Raw genomic sequence first — 25902 nt, 5'->3', positions numbered from 1 at the left:
ATCTTTTATTTTGTTGTGACTAATGCGTTCAAATAATAAAATAAAAAAAGAATAATAAAATAATAATAATAAAATAATAAAATCAAATAAAAAAAGGTCATTTATAAAAGGGTTCAATTGTCATTGTACAACATGAATTTTATGTCTTAATAAAATAAAAATAGTTTTATATAAAATAATTTTATGTCTTCTATAATTTATATAAAATACTATTCTAATAAAAAGTATTTTACGTCTTTTATGTCGTTTTTTATTATGGCTGCTATCTGAGAGTAAAATCTTTAAAGTATCTAACAACAAAAATAATATTTGCTAAAGAAGCGACATGCAATTGCATCAATAAAAGGTGCGAATTCCCTCCCTTATCTTCAGCAAAATAAGTTAGATTTTAAGAAAAACGATATAATTGCTTGCACAGAGATATCATTAATTGTTTGCGGTAATCTTGGTTTTAACGTAATTAATCAAAAAAAACTTTTTGCACAAAATAAGTTTTTAAAAAAAAAGTAAAGAACTCCATTAAACCAAAAATGAATAAAAAAAAGAATCAAATAATCTACCAAGCATACAATTACCACAAATCAGTATCAATAAATAAATGAAACCCAAAAAAAAACAGAGCTTAAAATAAGTCAAACTCAAAACGTGCAGAAATTAATCTGAGTAGGGTTCTTAACCCTATGCTTTCTAAAATCCAGAATATAATTTGTACTTTACTGAAAAAAATGTGCTTTGTCAGTTTAATATACTAGGCTGATATTTATTCATTAAAATCTTAATTAATTTTGGTTTTCTTAAAGTTATAAGTGAAAACATTTAAAAGAATTTTTTTTCAGTAAACTCTAAAATTAAAATGGCGGGACAAACCACAATTATATTTTGTTTGTTTATATTTAGCAAGGATCCTTTTAAACAAAGGGCAAAATATAACTCTTTGAGATATTCATTATAATAATATAAGATATTTAAAATTTAAAAAATTTATTTCTAATATATTACTAACTCCAATTCCCAGGCACGCTGCGGGATCAAACTTGACAATCCACGAATTACAGAAAGCAAGCACGTCCGCTACACCGTACCTGGGTATGTGATAAAGTTATTTTAAAACGTTGTGCTGATTCAAAAAATTTTAATTTGCTCATTAATTACTTTATGTTGTTTTTTTTTTTTTGTTCAAAGCTTCACTTTGGTTCAAAGCTTCCTTTGGTAAATTTGAAGTTTAGGTACTTATATCTAATAGATACCCCACTCAAGAAGTGAAGTTAAGTTAATTCTAATGAAATATACGAAAATATGACGAAAACATAAGACTTAGTAACCAAATTATGGAAAGTACAACAAAGAATTATGGAAATCAGGCCCCCCCAGAACGCATTATATTAAATGGTTTCTAACCAAACTAAAATACCAACTAAAATATTTAATTAAGTATACCTAAATTGTAATTTATCTCTCTGACGCAAAGCTGATTATCACAAAGTACATACTGAGATCAAACAGTTCGTAATAAAGAACTTTAAGCAAGAATCGAATCTCAATAGCAATCGAAACTCTAAAAAACGGAAATTTTGATACCAACAGATATATCAAAAGAGTCGGAATATTATGATGATTTCAAATTCAAATATATAAGTTTCAGTTAGCTTAGTATTAGTATAGCGACAAATTTCGGAGGGGGATGGATATTTTGACCGAGGGATGGTAGTACTGGTTAAAAAGGAAAAAATAAAGTTTTTAGAATGTAGGGTACATTCTTTATTGAGACAGCACTGTAAACATGTAATTATAAAATAGAATCAAGCCGCCTTTTTTGTCGTCGGTTAGTTTCTCCAAGATGTCTTTTGCATTGACTGAGACATCCCTGTGTATGGATCATAAGGTCAATCCATTAAGCCATTCCTGACCTGAGGCACTATAATAGTGCCGTATAGAAGTGCCGGGAACTGGTGCGCCAACCTTCAAAAATCGACGTAGAGTGAAGAAAATGTTCTCATCACATTCTTTTAAGCAGGTTATGAGATATTTTGGTGCCACGTTTACCGACTGATGAAGTAAGTATTGCTGTGGCTCCAGTAACTTTGTCTGACGAAGAAATCGTTGATGCAGCTGTTGCAGAAAGTAGTCCATAAATGGGATAAACACACAAAGTCGGTAATACGATTCAGGAACATCTGACGCTGTTGCGTAATTATTCCTATGGGTTTGTTTTGGAAAATTTTCAAATGAATTAACTGAAAAAAATGGGCATTGTCAGTTTAATATACATATGCTGATATTTATCTCTTAAAATCTTAATTAATTTTTGATTTCTTGAAGTTATAAAAATGAATACATTTAAGAGAATTTTTTTCAGTAAAGTACAAATTATATTCTAGCTTCCTACTCCGATTAATTTATGCTCGTTTTGAGTTTGACTGTTATTTATTTCAATTTCTGTTTGTTTTGCGTTTTGTTCATTTATTGATACTGATTTGTGGTAGTTGTATGCTTGGTAGATTATTTGATTCTATTTTTGTTCATTTTTGGTTTAATGGAGCTCTTTACTTTTTTTGAAAAACTTAATTTGTGGAAAAGTTTTAATTAATTTCTGTTTGTTTTATATTGACATAGTCTTTTTCAGGGAGAAAGACTGAGCCTCTTCTGAAGTTAAACAGCCATCCCTTCCATAAAAACATTTAATACCCCCTGGGCATAGCTTACAACCCTTGCCCCTAATCTCTGGGGTTTGTTCCAACCCCAAAAGCCTGGTTACATGATATTTAGACTATTTTGAATAGAATCGTTATTTCAAAATTTCTAATTGACGCATTTCGGGACAACATGACGTGTGTGTAGGGGGCAGAGGGTAGCTGTATTCTGATCACTGTGACTCTTAAAAAGAGTACTAGAGACCATATGACCACACTTTCTATAAAAAAAAACTATATGTCCCCAGGGCATAACTTACAATCCTTGCCAAGAGGGCTGGGGGAGGGGGTTGCTATCCTCAAAGAAATAATTTCCAGACCTTTCTGATAGGCTTAACAAAACGGCTATATTAAAATTTTGATTGGAAGTGTTTGGGGAACTGATAGGCGTGGAGGGAGAGATTTACCTTCGAAGAATACAAAAGGCACTAGTCCTCAATTTCCAATCGAATGATTCCTTCTTGCAGCTTGTACGACAGAACTTCCCATAAAAACGTTAGATGCCCCAAGGGCATAAATTGCGACCCTTTTCCTGAGTGCTATGGGGTGAGGTCTTTTATCCTCAAAGACATAAATTACAGACCTGTCAACTACTTTGAACCAAATGGCCATATCAAAATGCTGATCGGAAATATTTGGGGAAATGACGGAGGTGAGGCGATTCTCCCTCTGATTACTTTCGACTATTAAAAAAGGCAATAACCCTCTCAATTTCTAGTCGAAAGAGCCCTTTTTGAAGTTTTTACGACAACACTTTTTATATGACATTATATGCCCCCAGGGCATAACTTACAACCTTGGCCCTGAGGGCTGTGGGGGGTTGTCATGCTCAAAAACTTAATTTCCGGACCCTTCAACTACGTTAAATAAAATTGCTATATCAGAATGTGGATCGGAAGTGTTTGGGGAAACGATGGGCATGGGGGGGGGGGCTTTCACCCTCCCACCGCTTTTGAATCTTATTAAGGGCGCCCCTCTCAATTCCCCATTGAATGAGTCCTTTTTGAAGTTTTTGTAATAAGGCTAGCAAAGACCTAATTTCCAGAACTTTCAACTACGTTGAACAAAATGTCTATCTCAAAATTTTGGTGTGATGTTTGCGGAAACGGTGGGCGTGAGAGGGGCGTTAGTTGCCCTCAAATCACTTTCGACTATAAAATAGGGCACTAGCGCTTTCATTTTCCAAAGGAATAAGCCCTTTTTGAAGTTTCTAGAACAATGCTTTCTATAAAACCTTTTATGCCCCCAGGGCATAACTTACAAACCTTGCGCTGAGGGCTGTGTGTCTTCCTCAAAGACATAATTTCCGGACTTTTCCACTAAATTCAACAAATGATTATCTCAAAGTTTTTATTGGATGTTTTTGGCGAAATGGTGGGCGTGGAAGGGGTGTTAGTTTTCCTCCAATCACTTTTGACTATTAAATCGAAATTTTTTTACTATTCAATTTCCAATCGAATGAGCCCTTTTTGAAGTTTCTACGACTACTCTATCTATAAAACCTTATATGCCCCCGGGCATAACTTAAAACCCTTACCCTGAGGGCTGTGGAGAGGGGGGTATCATCCTCAAAGACCTAATTATCAAGACTTTTAACTACGTTGAACAAAATAGCTATCTAAAAATTTTGATTGGATGTGTTTGGGGAAAAGACGGGCGTGAGAGGGGGTTAGTTGCCCTCTAATCACTTTCGACTATTAAAAAGGGCACTAAGCCTTTCAATTTCCAATCGAATGAGCCCTTTTTGAAGTTTTTACAACATCCCTGTCAATAAAAAACCTTATATGCCCCCAGGGCATAACTTACAACCCTTGCCCTGAGGGCCCTGAGGGGGTTATCATCCTCAGACCTAATTTCCAAAACTTTTAAGTACGTTGAACAAAACGGCTATCTAAAAGTTTTATTGGAAGTGTTGGGGGAAAAGGTGGGCACGAGGGGGGGGGGGGTAGTTGCCCTCCAATCAATTTCGACTATTAAAGAGGGCACTAGCCCTTTGAATTTCCAATCGAATGAGCCCTTTTTCAAGTTTCTCCGACAAAGATTTCAATTAAAACCTTATATGCCTCCAGGGCATAACTTATAACTCTTGTACTAAGGGCTGTGGGGGAGTGTCATCCTCAAAGATATAATTTCCGGACCTTTCAACTACTTTGAACAAAATGATTATCTCAAAATCTTGATTGGATGTGTTTGGATAAATGGTAGGCGTGGAAGGGGTGTTAGTTACCTTCCAAACACTTTCGACTATTAAAAAGGGCCATTTCACGATCGAATGAGAACTTTTTAAAGTTTCTACGACTACGCTTTCTATAAAATCATTATATGCACCCAGGGCATAACTTACAATCCTTGCCCTGACGGCTGTGGGGGGGGGGGGGGCGCTGTCATCCTCAAAGACCTAATTTCCAGAACTTTCTACTACGTTAAACAAAATGGCTATCTCAAAATTTTGATTGGACGTGTTTAGAGAAAAGGTGGTCGAGAGAGGGGGGTTAGTTGCTCTCTAATCACTTTCGACTATTAAAGAGAGCAGTAGCTCTTTGAATTTCCTATCGAATGAGCCCTTTTTGAAGTTTCTACGACACATTTTCTATAAAAACCTTATATGCCCCCAGGGCATAACTTACAACCCTTGCCCTGAGGGCTGTGGGAGAGTGTCCTCCTCGAAGAAATAATTTCAATATGTAAATCAACTACGCTTAACAAAATGGCTCTCTTAAAATTTTAACTGAATGTCTTTGGGAAACTGGTGGGCGTGGAAAGGGTGTTAGTTGCCTTCAAATCACTTTCGAATATTAAAAAGGGCACAAGCCACTCCAATTTCCGATCGAATGAGCCTTTTTCGAAGTTTCTACGACAACTCCTTTGATACGAAGTCCCCTGGTCTAGAACCCAAAAATAATACATTGTGCCAACATCGTTCTTTATTTAGGCAGCACGATTGCGCTGCCTATGATTTTCATTTTTTTTGCCGATGTTCTCACAAATAAATACCAAACTATTCAAAACAGGCATCAATGATCAGCAACAGCCAGTAATCAAGGATTTCACACGGAAAGCCTGCCAGCAGCCAGTAATCAAGGATTTCACACAGAAAGCCTGTCAGCAGCCAGTAATCAAGGATTTCAAATGGAAAGTCTGTTTGACTATAGCTGTCTGGCCATCAAATTTCGATCGGGTCCATGTACTTTTTCGCAGAAAACAGCAGGGGCTCAGAATTGGCAGACACGTTCAAAAATCTACCCTAACCTCTTACCTCGTCAGTTTATACCATATTTGGAGCACTTTCGTAGAGAAAAGAGAGAATGGGCGTTCGCATATGCTAATCATCATTCGCATATACCGTTGGCTCAAGTTTCAGTAAATTTCAAGCCGACATTGAACTTAAAATAATACTTTAGCCGCACCTCTCACTACAGAACAACTTTTGTTTATTTTTAGGTTAAATAGTACCATTCACTTTCATTTTGGAAACGTAGTTTTTTTGTTTTTTAAGTAGCCAACTAGAGCCAATAATAGTCCAAAATTATGGTACACAGGAAGCTGATCAGCAAGGAACTTTTGGCTTTAAAACGAGCGTAAAAGAAATTAAAAACTACTAATACCAGCAACAGTCAGACGTTGCCAAGCAGAAGTAAAAAAAAAATAATAATAAAGAAACTGCTTTTGGGTTTTATTTTATATCATAACAACTTGGATTTCATTTGAAAGTTTATACTTCGTCAGAGTCAAACATAGTATTTTATTTAAAGTTTTTCCTGGGTTATTCATAAAACAGTTGGGGCTTGCTTATTACGATGCCCATAAGTGGATAAGATAATATATAAGGTTTCGGCCTTTTTTTTAAATTATTTGTATTTTTGACTAATAACCAATAAGGTAACTAAAAGCTAGTACTGTTATCTAGGTTCTTGCTAAGGAAAAATTTTCTAAGAATTGGTAGATGGCGTTAGTGAGTTATTTTCTCCGAGACTGTCCTGAAATTTGTCACCTTTCACTTTGCTATTCTCTTTGGCCCAAAAGAAGCCAGTTTAGTTTAAAAAAAAAATATTAAAATTAAACTAAAATGAATTAAAAATTAGATTTAAATTTTAAAAAAAGTTCTGAACTGTCACTCAAAGAAAGCATTTTAGAGATGTTTGCCCCAGTCTTAGGACAGCTTACCGGTTCAGCATAGGAGCTACCTTCGCCATTCCGGGACCTATTGCCCTGATTCTTCGTCACGTGCAGGATATGTTCAGGATAGTCAATACCACACGTACCTAAAGCAGCCTGAAATAAAATTTATTTGTAAAATATTATTAGAAAATTCTAATAATATAATATAAAATTTATACAGACGAAAATTTTAGATAGTGAAGTTTTTGCCCTTAAAAAGAAATCTTCGAAGGGCTTAGAGGACACATTTGATGGTTTCTTTTGTGTTGTTAAGGATAATGATCTTTGTGCAAATTTTGGGATTCATTCTTCTGCAGCCTTACGGTTTTAATGTTTCAACACAAAGTGCCACTTTCTCTATCCTTCAACAGCTGAGATTCACCTACCGAACTCAATTTAATTAATCTACTTTCCAATTTTTTAGACTGAAAAATACAGAAAAAAAACTGATTGAAAATCGTGGAAAAGGGAAAAATTTTCTGGGTTTTAAAGCAAGTTAAGATCGTTCTCTAAAAAGTTTAAGTAGTGTCATAATCTGGATAAAGAGATCTGAACCTAATGAATACAACTATATAGGTATCTTATCCTTTCGATGCAAGCTACAGTTGTAGGCTTGTCGCAAAACCGTATGTTTCTGCAACAAGGAAACATAAACCGTCAATTTTGGGGTTACTTTTCGAAAATAATGTCTTATCATTTTAGAGGAACCAGAATTTTAGAGAAACTTTTGACGAACAGTTGGATATCAAACTGAATCGTTTAAAATTTAAAAATGTGGATGATGGATGAAATGATTGTAGGAAAATAATTTGACAAGTAGCGAAAGATGTCTTGATGAAATTTAGGATGAAATGGAGGAAATTTAGGAACCCTTATAAACAATACTTTTTGATAGGTTGCTGAAGAACACAAAGAATTGGTGGTGGAACCATATGCTGATACACAAACATGATGCATACATAAAATTAAATAGGCAAACAATTAATAAATTAATTTAATATATTTTTTTAAGGCCCAGCCTTAGCTTTGCCTTTGTCATTGATTTATCGTTTTACATTTTATTTTACTAATTTTTGTTTTATATTTGTTTATTTTTTGCTTAATTTATCAAATAGCACAAACTTGTAAACAATACTTCTTGGTGTGTTGTCGATGGTTTTTCGATTGCAAGTAATTCAATTTTTATATATGGATAAATTTTTCCAATGGAATAAAAAGATTGAATAAATTTTATTGTATGGAATAAATTTATCGAATATAATACTATTTGGAATGTCTTTCCAATGGTTTACATTTGTTCTTGTTTAAAATTTGCTAATTTATAAATGATTCAATTCTTTGGAAACCCCCTCTTGTATATCGTAGGGTATGAGTTTGAACTATTTCATATTTTTGAGTTTGCTAACCCACAGTATCTAAAATATCACGACCAAATCTTTTTATCATTTATGAATGGTTTAGTCATTTATTTCGCCATTCTGATTTTGTTAGGGTTCTTAAATATTCATTTAGTATTAATTTTCAAGATTCATTATTGTCAAGAGCTTACTCATTGTTATACAATTTTCAGTTACAACAGCATCAACCTGAAGTTTCAAAAATTTAGTAAAAAACGTAAAAAAAACAAACCGCAGAACAACTTAAAATTTCAAAAAGCATAAACTGAATAATTCCGCGTCAAGGATTTCCTTTACCAAGAGTATCTAAGAATACAACAACAAAATAGTTTATTTGAAATTCATTTTAGCTTTTTTCTCTTTTTTGGCAATTTGAAAAATTCCCATGTTTTTTTTAGTACCCTTTTCCCTACTTATTGACAAGTTCAGGGACAAGAACGACAGAATAGACATGCATGTTGCATGTTTTCCTAAATTTTAGTGGTTTATGTTGCTTGGATTCTTACTCATCAGTTAAAGCATAATCGTTATAGATGGCTCTGAAAACAGTGGTTAAACTAAAAAGATCGAATCACACATCTTAGCAGAAAATCATTGAGACTCAATAAGATTAGTGAACTATGGATAAAATTTGCCACTTGTCACACGATAGAGTGAGCTGTCACTCATTTCTTCATTAAGAGATACATCATGTATATCATTCTGTTTCCAAACCCGAGTTTTGCTAAAACTTAAAAAAGGAGATAATGTTAATTTGCGTTCTTAGCCCAAAATCACTACAAAAACTATTGGTTTGACAACTACGTTACTTTTCTTTTAAAAATGTGTCATAAATGCCACCAAGTTCAGCCCAACTTCAAATCGATTGATAATTCCTAAATGACAATTGGCTGTAGCATTTTAAAAATTTGAAAATTGCTGCATGCAGAGTGACAGAGTTCACTAAGGCACATACAGGACAAGAGATGAGGTGTACACGACAGGAGATGGGGCGTACAGTACAGGAGATGGGAAATGGAGGGTCTCCTAAATTAAATGATTTTTTCAATTTCATACGATTTGCCCTTTTTTGGTTGTCTTGCCATATTTTCACCAAATTTTTGAGTTTTTCAAAATCAATCTCAGTAGCCAAAAGCGACTCTAAAAGGTTTTGATATGAAAACCAGGGATTCTACAAATTATTTCCTGTTAAATTTTCAAATTGGGATAAATCCATTTATTTATCAATCAATGAATTTACTTAAAAGAAACACAGAAAAAATCACAGAACTTTAGACCCCCACAAGAATATTTGGCCTGTGAGAGTGGGAGACTAAACATAACATTAAATAATAGCACTAAAATCAAACAAAAGGACAAGAAGAAAAAAAAACTAAACAACACCAAAAACTACCATGCCAATCAAAATAAATGAAACAAACAAATTGAAAAGGAAAGAAAGAGGGAAAAAAGGGAGGAGAGAACTAACTGTCTAGGCATAAGGTGGTTGGTTAGCCGTTTTTTAAATTGTCCATAGGAATTACATAGCCGAATTTGAACTGGTAGGGAATTCCAGATAGGGGCACAACATAAAACTGGATTGAAATCTAATCTTACAGTTTTGATTTTATGAATGAAAATGTCCATATCATTTCTGAGAGAAAAAGAAACACAAGATTCAATGCGTAATTCAGAATTTAAAAGATATAATTGTTTGAAGAAATTAGGGAGTCCATGAAAATACTTAAAAATGAAACAAGAGGAAAGAAAGATGTATATGGACTGACCATCCAATTGATTCATGCTGAGTTGGTCTGTCACCTCAGACACTTTGCTTTGTTATATATTTTGAAAACAGGAAAGGTAAAAGAAGAAAATAATGAATGCTGATAGCCATACTCTTGGACAGAAGTACATATACAGTTGAGTGAGATAGTTAAAGAGGATCTGTGTTAATGAAGCAGCGAAGCAATGACGAAACTTCCAAAGAATTCCTAGGTTTCTGGAGAGCCTAAGTTTCACAAGAACACAGTAATGTTTGAAAAAGAGATTTTCGTCCAATAAAACACACAGGAATTGAACTTGTCTATTGGGGGGACGAGTGATATCACCATGAGTGGAAGAAATAGTTTGAACCAAAGGACAAGAAGTACCTGATCTGGAAAAAATAAGTAGACTAGATTTAGCTAGATTTAGGGAAAATCGATTTGCATCAAACCAAGCAAAGGTTCTTTCTAGAACAGAATACACTTTCTTGATAAGGGGAGAATCATCTTTAATTTCTGAACACCCAAGAGTACTATCATCTGCAAATGCAAATAGCACTGGATCTGAAGCTGTGTCACCAGATGGAAAAAAATTGTGATCACAAATACTACAGCAACTTCGTTTAGTTTGTTCGGATACAGCAATAAAAAGATCATTGATGAATAAGGAATAAAACAGGTCCTAAAACAGACCCTTGAGGGACACCAAAAACAACACGGTATTGATCTTGAAGCTTAGGGTCAATACTGATGGACTTTCCAGATAAATAAGTTTCAAACCAATGATAACTGATTCACCGTATCCCTATGTGTTCCATCTTAGATAGCAGGATGGTTGGTGATATGCTGTTAAAGGCTTTTTAGACACTAAGGAAAACTTCAGTTGGAATTCTACCCTGGTCAAGTGCCTTGTGCATGAACGTCAGCCAAGCCATTCAAGCATGCTCTTTTGAGTGTTTAGGGCGAAAATCAAACTGACCGTAATGGAAAAATTGTTTTTTTTTATCAAGAAACGACTAAAGTCTAGAGTAGATATATTTTTCAAAAATTTTACTAAAGGCCGATAAAAGAGAAATAGTTCGATAATTAGAAGGATCATTTCTAGAACCATCCTTATGGAGAACAACTAATCTGGTAGATTTTAGGGCGCTAGAAAAAGTTCCATTCAAAAATGAAGTTAACAAGAATGGTGAGTGGAAATAGAATAGAGGGTAGAATAAACTTTAAAGCCTTGGCAGGAATTTGGTCAAGTCCACAAGAGGAAGATCCTATTAGCTCAGAGACGATTCTCTGGACTTCAGACTCAGAAACCGGATCCAAAGCCATCGATTTTTGACAAGAAGGACCGAGGTACTTTCTAAAGTCACTGGTAGAAGAAGCACTAACCAAAGTATCTTCAGAAATTAATTTTCCAATGGATGCAAAGTAAGAGCAAAATTCATCCATTATGATATTACTATTAGTTATCTCTACCCCCTTAGAAATTAATTTATTTGGCAAGTTATTTCTTTTCGAATTAGGATGAAGAACTGTGTTTATAAGTAGCCAGGTTTTCTTATATTCTTCCGAATTTAGAGAACATCTGGGAGTAATAAATATGCTTAGCTTTACGAATTAAGGAATTCAATAAATTTTCATATTTTTATACCTTTCAAGATGATGATAAGAGTTAAAGGATTTAACGACTTGAATCGGTGAGAAACTCCCTGGAGGTGTCAGACAATCGAAATTTAAACTGTTCAAGTTGATGCTGTTGGTAACGGACTGGTCAATTAAAAGTAGTTGAAGAAACTGAAGGTACACCAGAGATTGAATAATTCGTAATGCATGGAAAATGGTCAGAGATATCAGATATGATAATAAAGCTTGAATTTGGCATTAAAGTTGAAAAAATATTGTCGATTACAGATGTGTCAGAAACTCTTATAGGAATAGTGATACAAGGAAACATACTAAAGATTAAAGTAGAGGATAAAAAGTCATAAGAAGTTGTAAGTGAAGTTTTTAACAGGTCAATATTGAAGTCTCCTAAAACGATAATTTCATAATTACTTCTGCATCTTTCAGAGATAACCTTGTCAAAAATTCCTAGGAAGAAAGGTATCGACCCACTTGGTGGGCGGTATATTTCTCCAATGATAGTTTTCTTGTTGTCAATCAAAATTTCAATAAAAACAGACTCAAAAACACTATCCAAATGCTTACACAGATCACTACGCAAAGTATAATCCAGGTAATCAGCAATATAAAATGCTAAGCCACCTTTTTTTCTCTCCAATCTATTTACAAACTCCAAGTTATATCCGGAAATATCTAAAGCATGTCATTGCCCTTGTGGAGAAATGTTTCACAGAGTCCAATAATCTAAGGAGAAGAATTAGCTATGAGAGACTTCAAATTATTTAGAAAAGAACAGAATCCTTGAATTTTTAAATAAAGAACTGAGAAATTAATACCAGAATTGACATTTTTGATCATGGCATATTTATAGACACAATTAGCAATATAATTAATAGTCAAAGAAGAGATATTAGGTGGGATCCCAGATAAGTCATCAATTAAATTTAGAACATTTATAGGAGTCATCTCAAGCAATTTAAATTGAATAGGAATATAGTCATCAAAACTAGAGTGATCGTCATAAACAGCTGTCATTTATAAGAAGCGGATGTAATAAAAACCTGGACATAGTTAAAGAGGAATGCGCAGAAAAAGAGAAAATGAAATAGTAAATAATAGAAAAATTATTTGTATAATGATCAGAAAGTAGAATCATCGTATGAAAGAAAAACAAAAAATTCATTAGCAATGTAAAATACAGTGAGGTAGCACATAGCTATCAAACCAAGAAGTTTGGAAGAAAAATATAGAAACAGAAAAGATAAAAAGAAAGAGAGAGAATATTGCAGCCTATATTTAGTTCATCGTATACAGAAAAAGAATTCAAACAGAAGATAAAAAAAAGAAAACTGGTTGGGAGGCAGGTAGAAGGGAAAATAGTGAAATTTTGGGGGAAACTCTGAAAAAAAAGAGACAATGAAGTAAAAGCAAGATTAAACATATAAGTAACATATAAGGAACATATAGCAAAAATGGAAAGAGCACACATAAGCATTCTAAGGATAGGGCCAAAACTGACCGATTAAAGTAGTGGGCAGAAAAATAGGCAAAAATATACCAACATGACAACGTAGCTGCGTGAACAAAATAAAATACGGACAGACAAATGACGAGTAAACAACAAAAAGAATGAAAAATAAAGCACTGAGAACTACACTAAGCATGATTAGCGTTGAGACTGGCAGGAACAGATGCTCCAGCACGATCAATATCACCTTTAGTTGTTATCTTACGGGGACTGGTATGATCAGTTTTGACAAACATGTTGCCGTCTACTGTCCAAGTATTTCTGAAGCCCAGCTTACTCTTAGCATAGGAAAGAAGAGTGAGTCTATTCTTAATCAAGGATTCATTCACTGAAATTCGCGTACCCTTCAAGTTCTTTTTGTTTTTCAAAATGGTTGATCAAAGCTTCAGGTTGGAGAAAGTAACGACAATTGGACGAATGGTAGTGTTAGTTTTCCGACCAATCCTGCGGGCTAAGATAATTTCATCAGCCACTAGTGTGATTCCCGGGAATTTCGAGCTACAAAACTTAAGAAATTTATTTTCTGTATTTTCCGGGATCGAAGCGTCCTCGTCAAGTCGAAACACCATAATCTTATTATTTAGAGAACTCTGTTCAATAGTGTCATTCTGACACATTAATTTGTCCTCAAAGTTTACCATAGTAGTCTGAACTTCTTTACTCGTCGAGTTTACATTAAGCACTAGCTGCTCAAGACTTTTGAGCTGTCTTTCCATTTCAGCTAACTTTGTTTTAACCATTTTTTCTAAATCCAGAGACAGGCTGTTATAGATATCATTCTTAATGCCTTCAATGACTACGTCACTTAGACTGCCCGGGTGGGACTGCAAAGAGATAGCTTTCGAAACTGCGTCGCTAATTCTCAGTTCCATGTCTTTTTCAAATCATGCGAACCAAAGATCGGACTTTCCTTTTAGTGCATTTAGGTGGTTTGTGATTACAATAATCTGCTCCTCTATACTCTCTTCAGAGAACTTAATTTCACTGTCTGAGCGTGTTTTGCGAGGAGGCACTAGTCCTCTTTTCTCTCTACTGGCCATCTGGGACAATAATCACTATACTGTGGTTAGTTACTTACAGGGTAGGCACGAACACGGCCACTGGACTCAACTAGAAATTATGTTGCATCAGAGAAGAAGGATTTATATGACACTAATAGACGCTGGGTCTGATGTGGAAGTGGGGAAAACAAACAGAAGAAGATTGGGCAGCTCCATTCCGTCAAATAGTAGTATCACACAATTAACGAGGATTATCAAAATTTTCTGCAAATAATTCACAAACTTTCAATACATTCAATTGATTTTTTTTTTTTTTTATTTTTTTTTTTAGCTTTTCATATTTACAAGTTTAACTGATGATACTGAATTTTTTTTTTACTGTCCACTGCATTCACTGGATAATTTTGAATAGATCACCATTTTGTAATGCGTTATACAGATAATAACTCCAGTTCATTAACTTTTTCAAATAAACAACAGCTCCCCGTGTGTGAAGAGACCAAACTAGTAATATTCAAAATCTAGTAATATTCAACACCTCTGACAACTTGTGAAACATTAAATGTTCTGCAGTACATTTTATCTGACAAGAATTATAATAACTGTATTTGCTTACTGTTAATAGGATCACAGTATCCAGATTGATCATAAGCTTGGTCCTAGAACTAAACTGTTTCCAAATAAATTTGACTTATATCCACCTTGGTAATTTATTAGCTTCCACTTCTTAGAAAGTTACTAGTTTTGTATGACAGTGACAGGGAAAAAAACGGGTACAAAAGTTCAGATATTTCGATCACATATATAGCGACCGTCAGCAGTCGTTATTCATGTTGCATGTATAAAAATTCTAGTTTCAATTGTACTATCTTAGTAATCTCAGACTAAGAATTTAGAATAATTACAGAAGGAATAATTTAATGAAAAAGACGAAAATAAACAATTAATTAAGCGAAAATAATTACGCATAAACAAAAATAATAAACGCTTTAACGAAAATAATTAAATAAATTAAAGAGTGTGTGAAACTAAAACTTTCAACGCTTTGAGGAAAATTTTTGCCCTTGAAGAAAACAAGTTTTTCATATAAGCTTTCAAAATATTAATTTCTAAATTATTTTCAACTACTTGCAAAAATGTGGGTGAAAAAATCAGCAAAAAATACGCTAAAGAATTTGACACCTAACAGTTTAAGTAGGTTTATCTTTTTTTTGAAAATGTAGCTGACTTTGGGAATCAACAAATTCTTATTGCTTGATTCTTTATTAATAAAAAGCTTAGTAAAATTTAACTAAGTAATTCAACTTTTTTTCACACACCCACGTTGCAACCCTGACGCAAATGTGGTACTTCTCTAAAACTTCATAATTTTTGAAACGACTTAGAGAAATTTAAAAAAAAACATGGTTTTCAGGTATAAATAGATCTAAGATGAACCAAAAGGATAAAAAACATTTGTCCTTGATGAAAACTGTGTTTCCAAGTGTTTCCACATAGTCAAGAAACAAAGTCTAGAGACGTAAATAATTTCTAAGACCACACTGCTTTTCCATTTACGAAAAATTAAGCAAGAAAAAAGGGTTTTGATTTTTATAAAGCAGTGAATACAATAAAATAAACACTTAATTAAACAAAAATACTCCGAATATTAGGGGTTATGGGCCGGGGGTAAACTGACCTTTATTATTTTGGTTTAAGTATAAATATATTCTTCATTTTTTGATAGATTTCCATTTATATACTGTGAGGAGGCGTTGTTTGAATCAATATAGACATTCGATTTTGTTTATACGCCAGTGAATGGAAGTGTTTATTTAATATGTGAATTTTGTTTCCTATTTATTTATATTTTTTCTTTTGTTACTTTTTTTTCTCTTTATGTGTTTAGAATGTTTTTATTTTGATGTAAGTTAAGGTTTTTAAAAAGAACATTTTTTGTTTCATTTTTCTTTTTTTTTCCGTTGAGAAGGGCTCCCGGACGTGGGGCCAAAATATTCGGAGTATTTTTGTTTAATTAAGTGTTTATTTTATTGTATTCACTACTTTATAAAAATTAAAACCCGTTTTTCTTGCTTAATTTTTCGTAAGTCTAGAAAGATAGTCTACACATAGTCTATAAGCATAATCTATAGGCAAAGTCTAGAAACAAAGCAAAGTCCAGAAACAAAAATCCAAAATATTCTTCTCTTATTATTGGACAAAAATATTAATTCAAAAATTATTTTCTACCACTTACTGGAAAATTAGGGTGAACAATAAGGGTGAGCAAAAACTAAGCTACAAAACATAAAACCCACTAGCATAAAAAGGTTTAGCTTTTCTTGAAGGTGTAATTGCCTTTGGGAATCAACAAATTGCTATTGTTTGATTATTTACCAACAAAAAGCGTTGCCAAATATATTAAATCAGTTTTGCTTATTTATTTTCTCAATTCAATGTCGCAACACCGATAGACCTAAGAATGACCCAGGAGGTGAAAACCCTCAGTACTTTAAAGAACTTCTTTGCTCTTGATGAAACAAGTATTTCCATGTAGTCTTTCAATTAAACCCTAAAAGCAAAACTAAGGTTTGTTCTTTTATATTGTTGTGTGGATTTTATCTGTATTTTGTATTATTTTATTCTGTACTGAAGACAGTTGAGCAGAGGTCTCGACCTAAATATTTGCACAGTTTTCTATTAACCAGTTTTGTGTCAGAAATTATTTACATAATTTTGAAGCCAGAGAGGGGCAAAAACGGGAAGAGGATCAAAATTGAATAAAAGCATAAGTTGAGACCTCAATGAGGGTCCCTTACAACTGATCTTAGGATGGATAATCATTGCGTGATAATAATGCTGAAAGCAAAAATGGAGCCATATACAAAATTTTACTTTTGTTTGGCTTTACTTTCAATGCACTCAGTGAGTGCAAAAGAAAGAAAGAAAGTTTGAAGATTACAATCGCACTGAAATAAATTGAATCAGTTAAAGAAGGCAGACAAAATCAGGCAGAGTCCAGCGGTGACTATATAAAATTCGCTAGGCATACAAACTCTAAGCACATGAATCTAGAGGCGGTCTCAACATGAGGGTGATGAATTATTATTAGAAGCAAATTATTTAATTGGAGAGATATAAGTTGCATTACACTAAGCTACACTTACATTAGTAAATTAATTATAACGATAAAATAAAAGTTCAAAATAGGGATAAAATCCTTTTTAATAGACAGTGTATAATAAATTTCACAAAAATACCAGATATTTTTTGTGAAATTTATTATACACTGTCTATTAAAAAGGATTTTATCCCTATTTTGAACTTTTATTTTATCGTCATGGAAAGGCAGTGTGGTCTCCGAAATTATCTGAATAGATTATAAAATTGAAAGAAGAGGAAAAGGGCCCTTACATCATCAGTAGCTTCTGGGGGCCATCCTTTCCAATCTTGATAGCGAACAGGTATATCCGTTAGGTGGTTTGTATCTTGTTTCACTTCCAATATCGTTTTCGTTCCTGGGAATGGGATCTGGTGAACTTTCTTATTTGTATCATCATGTATTATGAGCCTATAGTTTAGTGACAATCTATGGGCTATCCTGAAAAACAAAGATTCAATTTTGCAAACCTTATTCATTGTAGCTAGGGATTAGTTCCTGATAGAGGTTTGCTTACTCTATGGGTTTGGAAGAGATTTAATTTTTAAAGGAAATAACTTACCAGTGTTTTATAGGTCCAACCTGTAAATCTATCTTTTGAGAACAAAAATTTTCATAGTTAATTTAAGCGAGCTTGAATGAACAATTTGAGCAAAGGGAAACCTTGGAGTGATCCAGCTAAGTATCGGCAAATGTCTTCAGTGCTTTGATTTAGCAAAGAAAGTTTAAAGATTACACTTCCCCATTTACCAGCCTTTTTAAAAGTAAAAATTTTTTCATGAACGTTATTTTGACTTCCAGATAAAGGACTCTTAAGGTCAGGTTTTAAGGTAAGTCAGGTCAGGTCTCAAGGTTAAGGGTCTTGATTGTGGTATTATTCCTGTAAATATATTTATGGACGTCCGGAACTCTTTCAATTCGTTAACCCACCAAATTCTACTTCCTAAATTATCTCATTACGGTATAAGAGAGGAACTCGACCCTAACTTGGTTTGACAATTATTTGTCTGGAAGAGTAATTTCTCTGGATCCTTTTTTCCTGTCAACTCCTCAAGTTGAGTGAGGTATCCCCCAAGGTTCAGCACTGGAGCTGGTTCTCTTCTTCGTTTATGATAATAATCTTACTGTCACGGTAATGAACCAAAGACGAACAATCTGTTGCTGTCTTTCACCCTGAATCTTTCCACCACCGAAAATGCGGATCTCTACAACTAGTTGAGGACACCCCACTTGTGTTTGCTAACGACAGTACCCTTGGTGCTACTTTTAAAAATGAACTTCAGATCTATATTAAACTGGATATTTTGTTTGAGAAAGTAATTATGTGGTGTTTGAAATTTGCAAAAAAAAATATATATTCCAGAGTAAATGCTGGCTCACAGGGCATCGCATATAGAAAATTCTTTGAGCATCCACGACACTTCACATGATGCCTCAGGCTCAAACCAAAGAGTAAGTCCTCATTCAAATTACTTGGAGTCACAATTTATTCTAATTCAAAGCACGATATCCATGTCAAAATATCATCCATAAAGTTAATGCCTCTACTTCCCTCCTTAAAATCCCAAATCAGTTCGGTGTCGCCCCTTCCCCTTCTTTAGGGATTTATGCTTCTCTATATATGTATCTGTGCAACTAGTTTTACTTGTTTTTGATCTTTTGACAAGTTATGACCCAAATATATGCATACATTTTTATTTTTTAACAATCTGATAAGATGACCAACATAATTAATAATTCGGTCTAGGTGATCGCATTATTTAGCCAGTCTTGTGTTGTTTTTTTTTACTTTTTTGATGTTTTTGTCTTTTTCTTACTCAAGAGATTTGAATTCAGCCCTTTAGGGCTCCTGACAGTGACTTTTTGAAATAAATATATTATCTTATTATTTTTACTTTTTTGATACTTTTGTCTTTCTGACTCAGATATTTAAATTCAGCACTTCAGGGTTCCTGACAGTGACTTTTTGAAATAAATATCTTATCTCATCCTTAAGCTTCGCTGATAAGTTTTTCTACCAAGCTTGTATGTTTTTAAATTACCCGTCCAATCAGCACATTCTGAGAATTGTTTTACACAATTGACGCATCTTGAGACCAATTTCTGAGAATTTTTACTTACAATTAATGTTAGCTACTACTTCTGTCTCCAAAAACTAATAGAAAACTTGTATCTAAGAGTAGGTAAGGCAAAAGATTCAGCACTCGACATTACAGTCCCTACCAACGGTGCCGATTTCCATTTCCTGGTCCTTCAGCCAGAAAGTGCAATGCGGGGTTGGGCGTCAGCCATCCTGTACTTTCGCATACCTTACCTATTTAGCTTCCACGAATTGCCCAGAGAACCTACTTGTAGCTAAGTTGACCTGGTTAAGCCTAGACAGATCACTGAGCCCCTCCTCAAATCAAATTATGGGCGCATCAGAACTGAAACCCCTACTCTGAAGGACATGGGATTGCAGGTCTAGCGCGCCAGCCACTCAGCTAGAATGGATAATATTATTATCTACCGAATTATAAAATGAAATAGAAAATTAAAATTATCTATTAATTAACAAACATTAACATTTTTTAATAAATAGACGGCCGAAAAGAACAATAGACTTACTCATCGGTATTTGGCAAAACAGGTTCCATTGGCGAAATCATGTACAGTGTTGTCTTCCGAGGTAGATTAAGGCTTCTAAGTTTCACAGTGTCGAACAGGGGAACATTATCATCAGGCCAACCTGTTAAACTTATTTGACATCCAGGTATACCAGCCTTTATAGAAATCAAATTCTTTAATTTTCCTAGAAAAAAAAATCTCTTGAATAAAAAAGAAGTAAGAATTTACAAGAATTTAATAAAAAAGAATTTAAGGCATTGATAAGCGGTTTGGTAGGTGAATTTCTTATAGTCCTATGCAGAAAAAACCGTGTGGGGCGATACTTGGTGCAGCGCATCAAAGCTGAAAACTTTGTTTTACGGCAAGGAAAATTTTGTTAAAAATCAGTAAAATCCTCCCGTTTGTGAACTGGCTAAAATGAACATTTTCAGATAGGTATTCAAAAGGTGTTCAAGTTTTTTCTTTTTTTTTTAATTAAAAAATAAGTTTTATCTTTCTTATTTTAAACAAGTGCATCCTCTTGATGCACTAGTAAAAAATGTATCAAATGCTTTTGATTTTAGATACGTATTCACTTAAGTCTATTTTTTTTTTTTAGTTTTATAAGAAGATTTTGCTTTCAAGCAGACATGACTGCTGAAATTAATATGGCTATTTGAATTCCTAAATTCATTGACGCCACTTTTTCTCATAAAATTTATTATCTCCGATTAATAAAAGTTCAAATAGGGATAAATCCTTTTAATAGACAGTGATAAATTTCATTATCACTATCAGTATTACTACTGATGACGGTCGCTGCATTTGTGACCGAAATATCTAGAATTTTTTTTGTGAAATTTATCACTGTTTATTAACAGGATTTATCCAATTTGAACTTGTATTTATCGCCACGGAAAGGCAGTGTGGTCTTCGAAATTATATACGTCTTTATTGTCTCCTTTCAATTAAGTTCCGATAACATCAAACTAAAAACATTTTTTTCTCTGGTGCCAACTTGGGTCTATTCACAGCTGGAAACCGTAATTTTCTAAGATAGTTCGTTTGGTTTTTTCAAAATTAAGAGACTTCACAGCAGTGCCACATTTTCGTCAGTTTCACGACGCCGGGGATAAAGATCCTCCAAAACCATTGAATAAGGTAAAAAAATCATCGACATTTTTTCACATGGACAGTTAGCAAGCTTGACGCAAAACCCGGTTTGCCACCCGATGAAAGAAAAAATCACTAGATTGCAGTTATTTATTGGTTGATTTAGTGATTTTATTCAATAATCTGGTGATTTCCGTGTTGATTTAGTTATTTTTTGCTCAGCCTATATAAATATATAAAAAATCACCAGAAATAGTGATAAGTCACTAGAAGTGGAAAACCTGAGCACAACTAACTGCTGGGATCAAACCCAGGCCTCAGATAGCCAATCAGGGATCAATCCGCTGCGCTAAACACAGTACCACGTTGAACCGTAAAAATAAATAAGCAAAACTAGTTAAACTTGACAACGCTTTTTGTCCGTAAAAAAAGGAAACAATAAGGGTCTGTTGATTCCAAAGACAACTACACCTTCAAAGGAAAGCTACACCTTCTTCAGCTGTTTGGTGCCATTGTTTTTTAGCTGAATCCCTAACCCCCACACGTTTCTTTTGGTTTTAAATTGGCACCCACAACTGCCGAAAACTACGCCCCTGCCTTTTCCCAAATCTACTGATTTTGGTGCCATGTGTTTTAGGCAGGGAGGCCAAATATCGAGGTCTTTTTCATAATGACACAGGATACATATTCCTTTGTAAGTTTTCGTTTAACAATTTCACCTCATTCATTTTCATCTTTTTATCATTCATTCAACTTAAAAACAAAAAGATTTTCATCTTTTTATCATTCATTCAACTTCAACATTTTTTCAATATTATACACATACACATTATACAATATTAATATTATATAAGTACGTTTCTTTTGGGTATTACATAAGTGCATCGTAAATAAAATGGTTTTAACAGACAGGCAGTTAGAGGGTAGGGCATCGTGATACTAATATAATATACTCTGTTATCGGCTGAATTAAAAACCCTACGCATAAAAGTCGAGCCAGGGCTGATTTCCCTACTAGATTTTCAGGGCCCCATATATGGAATTATATTCCAGAGAGCATTCGGGTGGCTGAGCCGCTCGGGTTATTTAAAAGTAATTTGAAAAAATATTTATTAGGAATAGGTTCGTAGTTGTATTTATTTATTATTATTTATTCCTATTTTTATTATTATTATTATGGTAGAATGGTTGATTATAGTTTTTATTTTGGCTATAAAATTTATTTATGTTTTATTTAGTTTAATTTTTTGTTAATCTGATTGATTTGTTATGTTTCTGTTTGTAAATGAAAAAATTGAATTGAAAAAAAAAAACAAGGCCTAAAGAGGTCTGATGATTGAGGCACTTCTTAACTATTAGTCTAATAATAAAAATTTGGTCGATGAATCCTCACCCATTTCTAAAATCATATTGTTCTTCTTTCAAAACTTTATCTAAAGCACCTTTAACTCTCTTTAGAGAGTTAGAGATGAGTTAGAGATTTAAAGATTCAGTAATTTGGTTCCTAGAGTAGCCAAGCTCATGCCCCTACAACTACCACACTCACTCTTATCATCTTCCTTATAGAAGGCTTTAATTAAAGTTTTCGTAAAAGCACTTAAAGGTACTTCCTCCTTTTGATAAATCATATTCATAATCTTCAGTAATTGTCTGTAACTTTATCATCACCGTAATTAAGAAAACAGACTGACCAAACTATCAGCACCTACAGCCTTTTAGATCTTTAGACCTAGATTCTTTTAGGGTACTAGTTTGATATACCCACTACCACTCAAGAACTGAAGTTAGATTAATCTGAATATAATATACTAAATATGATAAAAATATAATATTTTAGAAACAAATTTGGGCTATATGTTTGCACATTAGAGGGGGAGGGGAATACAGCGGGTCTGCATGCAAAATGTGTTAGCTACAATTAATCTGCATATTATGAAGTAAGAATTGTTTGCTGACTTCACACTGTCCAAATACTTTACTCCAACCCAATATATAACGTACAAATATACAGCCCAAAATATATATTTCCCATCTATCCTGTTACTTCTCTTTGGTTTTTTTTTTTCTTACGCTAAGGTGAAAAAAAAATCAAAAGAAACCAGTTTACACTGCGTCAATGCATGAACAACTTGAGCAGTAATGGGTATATCATACGAGTACCTCTTTTAGTACTATCTCTAGTTCTTCCTCTCAAAATAAATCATCATTCACTTCGAAGTGTCATAAACTTTTTCATTCTTTTCTATATCATTTTCTTTCATTTGATCACGGTTAAACATATTCTCAAAATGTTGGTGCTGTCCGCAATGCTTAAAAAGACCTGTGTACAGTGCTTTTAGAAAATAGGGTTCTCCGAAATTAAATTAACGATTTGTATTTCGCGTTAAGGTTTTGCATTTTAAAACGTCTATGTGTGGGGAGATTTTGAAGAAATCAGTTTTCACTTTAGAAAATTCAGTCATACCAAAAGTAATGCCAGTGCATCATAAATCCCAAGAATATAAATAAAAACATTATTATGTATATTATTTTTTATTGGAAAATAGAATAAACAAAAAAAAAAACGGTACTCGTGCATTATGCGGACACCGCTATATACTCTATCTAGGAAACCAGTCACGAAACCCGTCAAACGGGCTTTTTGCAAGAGACCGCTATAGGTAAATGATTGCAAAGCCGTGGTTTATCAATGAGTTACAATATTTCAACGATTGTTTTTCGGAGTTTAGGGGGGGGGAGGTACCTAGGTTAGGTTACGTATTTAATATATGCTGTGCTTTGCCCCATCCCCCTAGTGTGCAAATATATAGCCCAAATTTGTTCCTAAACTATTATATATTTATCATATTTTATTTCATTAGCATTAACCAAACTTGACTTCTTTCGCGGTATCCGAATAATGCACCAGTATAAAAAAAAATTACAAACAATAAATTTTTAGTCAATACATTTGAAATATTCCTGAAAGTTGCCTTTTTCCTACTAAGCACTCATCCCTATGTTTAACCAAGGATCTCCAAGGATTTCTTCCACACTTGGTCTGTTTATCCTCGTCAGTTGCAAATACCTGCGAACTAAACTACGAGCCAATCGTGAAGCAATCCTATTCACTAATCCCAAATCAATGACGCACTCAGCTTCAAAAGAACGTCTCCCGTTATCGAAGTGTTCTACCAATCAACCAATCAAAAGTGAGCCCAGCATCACGCCTAAAGACCAAGTGGTTACCGGTCCTATCATATAATGTGGCTCCACAGGATTCAACATCGGGAGGTAGGTAACGAGGAGTACCACAGATATTTACATTTACCTTCTCCAAAGATTCAGCTAATCCAAAGTCAATAACCAATAAATTTTCATTTTTGTCAACAAGAATACTGTCAGGTTTTAAATCTCTATGTGCAATGCCAGCAATTTCCAGTCTTGAAACTATAGATAATATCTGTTCAAAAAGATAGATAACTCTATTTTCGCTTAACTGTTCATGGTTGTTGATAAGTTCAGTTAATGTCATCGAGTTCTGATGATATTCTCTTTCTGGAGAATTTCTCTTGGTGATAATTCCCCCGTGGAGATTTTCTCCTGTGAAAAATCCTCCCCGCCACATAAAAATCACCCCAAGAATTCCCATTCCGCTGAAAATTTTCCCCGTGCAAAACTACCTTGTTTAAAACCATTATATTTGCAAGGTTGCAAGGACATACCACGATGTACTTATATAATACCACAAAGTAATCAAGGAGGCACACTTGTGCCTCTATAAAGAGGCGACCCACCACAATGTTAAGCGATTTCAGGTCCTAGAGGTCGCAGAGAGACGGCGGTAATTGCATTTTGTAGCCCAAGCTCAAACTAAGAAACTTGCAAAATTTCATCCTCCTCCGACTTTATCTTCATGGGGTAAACTGGGCCGAAAATTTCGACCCTCCCATCACATCTCCCCTTTAAAATTGTCTGATTGGTCTCAAATTTAGAGGTTCAGCTTTCCTAGAGTCCGGGAGCGTATCCTCGAAATTTAAGCTCAGTCCGATAACTCCTTCCCTGTTTTCAAAAAAACAAATATAGCCACTTAAAATTCATCATGCCTTTTTTTTCTTAGCCACGCCTACAGGCCACAGTTGGCAACTGATCCGGGTGAATGAGGACTCATTCAAAGCAGAATTCGACCTGTTAGGGCCTTTTGATATTTTCAGACCGAAAAAATTATCCCCCGAATTTACATTTACGAAAAGCCTCGTTTTCCTATAACAGCCCATGTTAATTTTTCCCACCACAACCCCCCTTTAACGTTGTCTGATCGGGCTGAAATTTAGAGGATAAGCTTTCCTAGGGCCCGGGAGCTTATTTCCGAAATTTCAGCTCAATCTGATCACTTCTTCCCTGTTTTTTAAAAACCAAATATAAAGTTTCGTGGGAATTTGCTTGCGTCGAAAATAGCTTCGATTTACTAAAAAACAATTACAATTGTGTCTGTTTAGTCCAGCGGTTGATACTCCAGACTGTCAGGCGGAAAACCCGGGTTCGATTCAACGTCAGAGCAAATTTTTTATATATTGAATTTAAACTTTAAAAAGAAACTCAGTTTCTTTTTTAAATTATTTGAAAAAAATTACGTTTTCTAAAGAGTTAAAGAGGCTGAGTTACAAGGTCGACCATTAAAACGTACAGGGATTAGGAGGCACAGTTGGGGGGCTGTTAAAGAGGCTGAGTCACAAGTTCGAACCTTAAAACGTACAGGGATTAGGAGGCACCCTGTACGACGTGATTTGAGCATTCAGGAATTAAAAGCCTTAACACAAGAATGTTCAAGAGCGGGGGGTTTGGGGGCGGCAGCCCCCCAACTTTAACTCCTGACACGATCAGCTAACAGTTAGTCAAGCAATAATAAGTAATAAACTGTACAAAAACGTGCAGAAATTATTTGA

General features: G+C 34.2%; 1 protein-coding gene across 1 annotated transcript in view; it reads right to left on the bottom strand.

Moving 5' to 3' along the window:
- The window catches only part of LOC148944687 (FAS-associated factor 1-like), an 83534-nt gene that overhangs the window by 21307 nt on the left and 36325 nt on the right, over positions 1-25902 (bottom strand). The window contains exons 4-6 of the mRNA XM_089100215.1: positions 19886-20069; positions 17533-17719; positions 6855-6962 (exon numbers count right to left, since the gene is read on the bottom strand). Of these exons, the coding sequence (XP_088956341.1) occupies positions 6855-6962; positions 17533-17719; positions 19886-20069 (479 nt within the window). The remainder of the gene's footprint in view (positions 1-6854; positions 6963-17532; positions 17720-19885; positions 20070-25902) is intronic.

Source organism: Artemia sp. Qi Xiang Cuo, chromosome 14 (genome assembly GCF_049724085.1).
Source record: "Artemia sp. Qi Xiang Cuo chromosome 14, ASM4972408v1, whole genome shotgun sequence".
Lineage (NCBI taxonomy): Eukaryota > Metazoa > Arthropoda > Branchiopoda > Anostraca > Artemiidae > Artemia > Artemia sp. Qi Xiang Cuo.
The sequence above is the reverse complement of the archived record's forward strand: the minus strand, read 5'-3'. Positions and strand labels throughout refer to the sequence as shown.